The sequence below is a fragment of the Chaetodon auriga genome, chromosome 23 (assembly GCF_051107435.1).
Source record: "Chaetodon auriga isolate fChaAug3 chromosome 23, fChaAug3.hap1, whole genome shotgun sequence".
Classification (NCBI taxonomy): Eukaryota; Metazoa; Chordata; class Actinopteri; order Chaetodontiformes; family Chaetodontidae; genus Chaetodon; species Chaetodon auriga.
In genome coordinates this window covers 3,100,007-3,106,342 of record NC_135096.1, presented here as the reverse complement: position 1 = coordinate 3,106,342, position 6,336 = coordinate 3,100,007, and the positions used below count along the sequence as shown (strand labels likewise).

General features: G+C 42.4%; 1 protein-coding gene across 1 annotated transcript; it reads right to left on the bottom strand.

The window, feature by feature from the left end:
• Positions 1-323: 323 nt before the first annotated feature.
• On the bottom strand, positions 324-3,601 carry LOC143316310 (uncharacterized). Its single transcript, XM_076724196.1, has 8 exons — positions 3,150-3,601; positions 2,820-2,999; positions 2,307-2,454; positions 1,915-2,072; positions 1,652-1,795; positions 1,326-1,542; positions 1,111-1,230; positions 324-482 (listed from the first exon to the last, which is right to left on the bottom strand). Exons 1-8 carry the CDS (start codon positions 3,377-3,379, stop codon positions 324-326), a joined length of 1,356 nt encoding a protein of 451 aa, XP_076580311.1. The 5' UTR covers positions 3,380-3,601.
• Positions 3,602-6,336: the final 2,735 nt, after the last annotated feature.

Sequence of the window (6,336 nt, the reverse complement as noted above, 5' to 3'; positions counted from 1 at the left end):
AACATACTTACCTTGAGTCATCAGCTAGCGCACCTAGCACATGACTGGCCCTCACAATGTTTTCTGTCTCCTTCATTCTTAATGTTTCTCAGCCGTCGCGGTGGAGTGTGTCAGGTAGTCGGCCACTAGAGACTTGTCGGCGTCGGTCAGAGTCTTGGTGGCCGTCTCAAACACTCGCCGTGCCACCTGGCTGGTCACTGATTCAATCTTGTATTTATAATGAGAGTTTAAACATTAAACATTAAACATTCAAAATTTTTATAAAGATTTCTCACCGGAGTACCGGGTACATATCGGAGGTGAAATGAATCATGGTGGTTTGCTTACTTGCGGTGCAGTCTGTTCAGGTCATTGGAGGCGTTGTAGATGGGCCTCCCCGTGGAGGAGATGAAAAATCTTTCCTTGACCTCTGCGCCATCGCTCTTGCGCTTCTTGGAGTTTAGGAGTTGTGGCCGCACCCTTGTGTAGAACATGTCAAACCACTGTTGGCAGAGGAAAAATATGATTGAACAAATATGAACAAATGCATGATTCACAGGTGACTAACTAAAGCTGAGTGTCTCAGCATGTAAGGTGATTCTCCCCAAATAAGGAAGGCTGTGTGGTGACTTGTAAAATAAAGTAATGGGGTTAGGGTTACACCTACACTATGGTGTATAGCCTATTTGACAGCCCTACCCATGGTGCATTGCTACTGCACTGCACCATAACAAATAAGGATTGCGCAGTTGACTCAGTTGCACAGTTTGAAATGAAACATGCATCTTGGCTGAAAGCATCTCCACTACAGTTACACTTCAAAAGAGTAAAATAAGTTCCAAAAAAAAAAAATCCTTCTCAAAGCAACATTTTTTTTCTCTAAACAAACACAAAACAATTATTTTATCTCTTGCAGTAATTCTGTGTTTACATACATCAAGGCCATTTTGCATTAGCTGAGAGCCCTGTCTGAGATTAACAAATAATTTACTCAATCTGAGAAGTGCACACCGCTGCTGATAAGTGAGATTGTGACGGTGCGTAATAACTTGCAAAAAAGTCATTTCTAATGTAGTTACAATTGATTAAACACATTCCTGGACGTGCTTTGAACATTGAATTTGAACTTACAAACTCCTCTTCCTGGGACAGGGCAAACATGGCCACTTGCTGTGCTGCAGTCTTGTGCTCCTTCACTCCAATAACTGCATTGCCCAGTGTGTCTTTCTTTCTCACAACCCACTCCTGTACCTGCACAAAACAAGGATATCATGTCGATTAGTAAGGGTACTGGCAAAAATGTCAAGACAAAAAAGACAAGACAAAAAGGGCACAATAATACTCACAGTCATGTGCTCCACCACGCCCGGCCGCTGGAGGTGTCTCAAAATCACCACTGCCTGGAGATAGTACACCACAAAGCTGCACTCGGTCAACTCCAGGGTCGCGTCCTTGTCCTCGAAGACCTTCCCTATAACTGCCAAGAAGTCGTTCTTGGCAGCCCTCAGCACAGCCAAGCAGTCACGCGGTGTCAGCTGCTCTTTTTCAGTCAACCGGCCATGTCTATGAGGAAAAGGGATAAAATGTATTAACAAATCATGACATTACTTGCCACATTGCTCACTTATGTGAACTGTAATCCAGTTAGCTGCGTGCAAACAATTAAACTTACCTCTTTTGGGTGATCTCTTTGCTCACTTGCTTGGAGAAGGACTTCTGCAGTGAGCCAATGTAATCAATAAAGTCCTTGCAGTCCCCATGGAGTGTCTGATCCTCTCGCCTCAGGTTGGTGTTGATAGTGTGGTACATCAAGAATCTGTCAGAGGACGTGCAAGTATTTTAAGTATTTGCACATATTTAAGCTCAATTACATTTATTGTCTACACAAGTGTTGATATTATATGGAGAAAAAAACCCACAACAAATGCTACCAACCTTTTCAAGCTCTTCAGGTAATTTATCTGTGTCTGTTTTGTGAGTTTTGCCCTGGAGAGCTCACGGAGGTACTGCCGGATCTTCTCCCTGTTCCTGACAAATTGCAGGGATGGCTGCTGTGGGTCGAAGTAGTACAGGTACCGGGCAACGTTTTCAACCTGAAGAGAGAAGATAGATAGATACTTTATTCATTCCAGCATATTTAACAAATTTAAAGTAAAAGACATGCAATAAATACTCCAAAAGCAAAAAAAAAAAAAAAACGTGCTAAAAAACATGCTAAAACATTACATTGTCTTCTAATCATGACTATTTTGCAAAATCATCTTCTTTTACTTTATTTTTTTATTTTTTTTTTTGATGAATACAGAATGTTTTATGGTAGTACTTACCTCCTGTTTAAAATTTTCATAGCAAAGCTCCCTCTCCAGGTACAGGCCAAAGTCCTTCAGCAAGGGATAGTCCAGAGAGTGCCTCTGATAAAGTCCCCTCTGTGCCATGAGCTTCCTGTTTTTGGTCGTCCACTGCACAGTCGAGACACTGCAATGTGGGAAAAGCGTTTTGTTATAAAACTGTGTGCTAAGATGGAAAGCTAAGCTTTAAAATGGGGAATTACTCCAGTTAATTAGATCTTGCAAGCCTGAAACACTGAAGACTAGAAGGCTGAGAGCCCTGCCTGAGACTAACAGCTTATTTACTCAAGCTGAGAAGTGCATCACCGGTGCTGATGATTCCCAGACTGAGTGAGGTTGTCAATGTTTGTAATTTCTTGAAAATAAAGTCATTTCCAAGTTACAATTAATTAAACGCATTCCTGGAAATGCCTAAACATGTTAACATGAGAGCCCTGCATGAGATTAACAGATAGTTTACTCAAACTGAGACGTGCTGAAGCTGATACTCACAATTGAAAGCACTTGCCACTGCTGACAGAAGTGTTGTCAGACGGCTCACTCTCGCCAGTCTCAGGAGCCGCACTCTCAGCTGTCTGTGTGGTTGATGGTCTCGCTATAACATTGGCATTGGGGAGTGGTGGAGGGATGCCGGTCACCACCATGTGACGACGCTGCAGCTCCTCAGTCAGCCTTTGAATTAAAAAAACAAAAAAAACAAAACATAATTTAGACAATTATATGCAATACAATTTAAAAATTTCATGCATTTCAGAGAGTAAACAAGAAGTGATGTTTGGAAAAAAAAAAAAAAAAAAAAAGAGTGAAAAGTTCTCCACAAACCTGCTGAGTGGATCAGCATCATCCAAAATTTGGCGAAGCAGCACGCAGGGGAACACCCTGCCTGACACCAGAAGATCATGGACATCCTTCTTGGCCTTCTCCACCGCTGCACCAATGGCTTCTGGCGTGCTGTCTTTCATGCAGACTCGGCGCAGATGCACTGACAGGAAGTCCTTGGTCTTCAAGCACAACGGGCAAAGGAGATAGTGCCTGTTGGGCTTCCTGGACATGTTTCTCTTAATCTGAAAAAAGAAGAAAGAAAGAAACAACAAGCAAAGAACCAACAAACAGCAGCAGGAGAAATGTAAGTTAAAGAAGAAAAGCCAGCAGCAAATAATCCTTCACTTTTTTTGAAAAGCTGTAGCGAAAATTTGAGAAGAAAAGTCACTGGCAGAAAAATCTCTCAGGAGAATGTCACTGGAGTGACTAGTAACTTTACCTATGGTCTCAGGAGAGGTACTCACACAGGTAACTGTACATAAGCTCTACCCATGATGCATTGCACCTGCGTGGCACCTGCCTGGCACAGTCACTGCAGTCACTGCAGTGCAGTGACTGCAGTGACTGCATTATTTCTGGTACCGTAAGAAAGGTATAATATGCAGGAGGGTTATAGTTAATCACTGCAGTGACTGTCAATTATACTATTACTGTTGACCTTAAACAAATCTTTGTTTTTCGTTTATCTGTCAAATACGTTATGCATGTAATGCACAGTTCAACAAAACAGTCATGGCACAGTTATTTCGGAAATGCACATTAACTTTTTTGTATCAAGTTGGACGAGAAGACAGATGCTGCTCTTATGTCTGTAAGTATGTTGACTTGGCATTTAGTATACAATAGATGTCTCAACAGACTGCAGAGACAGACAGAAAGCAGACCAAGGCCGCAAACTGCTCAAACCGACTCACATTTCTGACACTCCATGCTTCCTTGTATTTTAGTGTATACTGTAGCTGCAATGCAAGTGCTGCTCAGCCCACTTTTGTTTCATTCATTCCACTGAATTATTTTCAGTATTTTCACTCTGATTATTTTCAGAAAATTTGTTAATCTACCCAACACGTATATTACAGCAGAAGTCTGTTACACTGTGTATTTGATGCACAGCCTATCTGACAGCCCATGGTGCATTGCACCTGTGCAGAAAGGTTAGAGTTTGTCACTGGAGTGACTGCAGTGGTTGTGCTTGGTTGCGCATATGATGCATTTCACTTTCACTTATTTTCAATTTCTTCTTTTCCTGCATTTAGCAGAAATTGAAAAGAATAAAAATAACTTGTTGGACTCTGGACGGTTTATTGAATGTAAAGACCGTGGACGAAAGATGCATCAGGTCTGTGTGTTGCACTATGACGTCATTTGGCCATCAGGCTTTATCTGTGACAACTGTTTGAAGAAGTCTAACAAAACAAGAAAAGAGAACAAGTTTTCATGCATCAGGTCACAGGTCAACAAAGGGTCTGGGTCAACAAAGGGTCTTAACAGTGCATATGATGCACAGGGTATTTGAAAACTGTGCATATGACGCACAGGCAACACCCATGAAGCATTGCACCTTTCTGGCACCATAAGAAAGGTGGAATGTGCAGGAGGGGTAGAGTTAGTCACTGCAGTGACTGTACGTTACGTTACTACTCGAGGGTGCTGTTGACCTTAAACAAATCTTTGTGTTTCACTTAGCTCTCCCCATGATGCATTGCACCTTTCTGGCACCATAAGAAAGGTGCATATGATGCACAACCTAGCCCAATCCCCATCAATGATGCATTGCACGTTTCTGGCACCATAACCAAGGTTTACAGCCAAAGCACTGCAGATGAATAACATCCAGTTTTCTGACCTGCAACAGGAGTTCAATAAGCATCCCTCCAAGATTAGCATGTGCTCTCTGTTCCTCATATGATGCACAGCTCAACCAAACTCCGTGCTTGAAGCATTGCACCTTTCTGCATGCAATGTGCAGGAGGTTTAGAGTTAATCCTTGCAGTTACTTTACCTATGATGCATTGTACATTAGTGGCTGTCAAATAGATAGCCATCCATTTGCCAGCCAGAGCACAGTCTTCAATAGCTCTGTGTATAGTGCACCTGTCTAGCACCATAAGAAAGGTACTTAGTCCCTGCAGTGACTGTCCGCCCACACACAAACATAGATATATCTAGATGTGAGTTCATCTTATTTTATTTTATCTTATTTTATTATCTTTTCTTTTTCACATGGGGGTTGCAATGCAAATTTCATTGATTTCACAATAAAAGCAATCTTGAATCTTGAAAAAGGAGGATGACGTTCTAGTTGCTCGTGGCTTTGAGAGAGCACTTGAGCCAGAGAAGATCATTGGAGCAACTGACTCATGTGGAGACCTAATGTTTCTAATGAAGTGCAAAGACTCAGAGGAGGCTGATCATAAGTGCCCAAAGATAGTCATAGCCTGGCATGAAGACAGTGACAAGAAGGTGAGGGATGCTGTCAGTGCATGAGCGCACCACCTCAGGAGGAAACAGGACCTCCTCCACTGCAGGGACTATCTGAGTCGGATATTTTTCACACCCAAACCTCCCATCCTCCCTCTTTCCCATGTCCAACAAAGACGCATAGACAGCGGACACAGTCGTTATCTCAAGGGCCCAGACTGCTGAGAAGAATCATTAGACAGGAGGAGAAACTGTAGCGGACATGGGTGGTATGCTACCGGGGTCAGGGTTTCTGCTGTTCTGTCTTTGTATTCTTTAGCTTCTTTTTCATGTCTTAACAGAAAATGTTTTAGTGCAAAGACCACACCCATGATGCATTGCACCTTTATGCCTGTCAAATATCAGCTAAATAGCCAGCCAGCCATCTATTTGGCAGTCAGAGCTGTCAAATAGACTGAATACTAGAGCCCTAGCCCAGTCCACTCCCATGATACGTTGCACCGATCTGGCACCATAAGAAAGGTGTAATGTGCAGGAGGGATAGAGTTAGTCACCTATCTGTCAATTGCACTGTGTATATGATGTTTTACCTATAATGAGTGACACACTCAGACTGCACATACATATACAACCAGTAGACAAAAATTTGTCTTCCTGAGGCAAACTGTCAACCTTACTAGATGTTTGTTTTTTCTTCAGAGGCACATACACAAACAAACAAGCATCCTACAATCAAAGGAGGCCTAAGCAGCCAATCCTTCCCTGA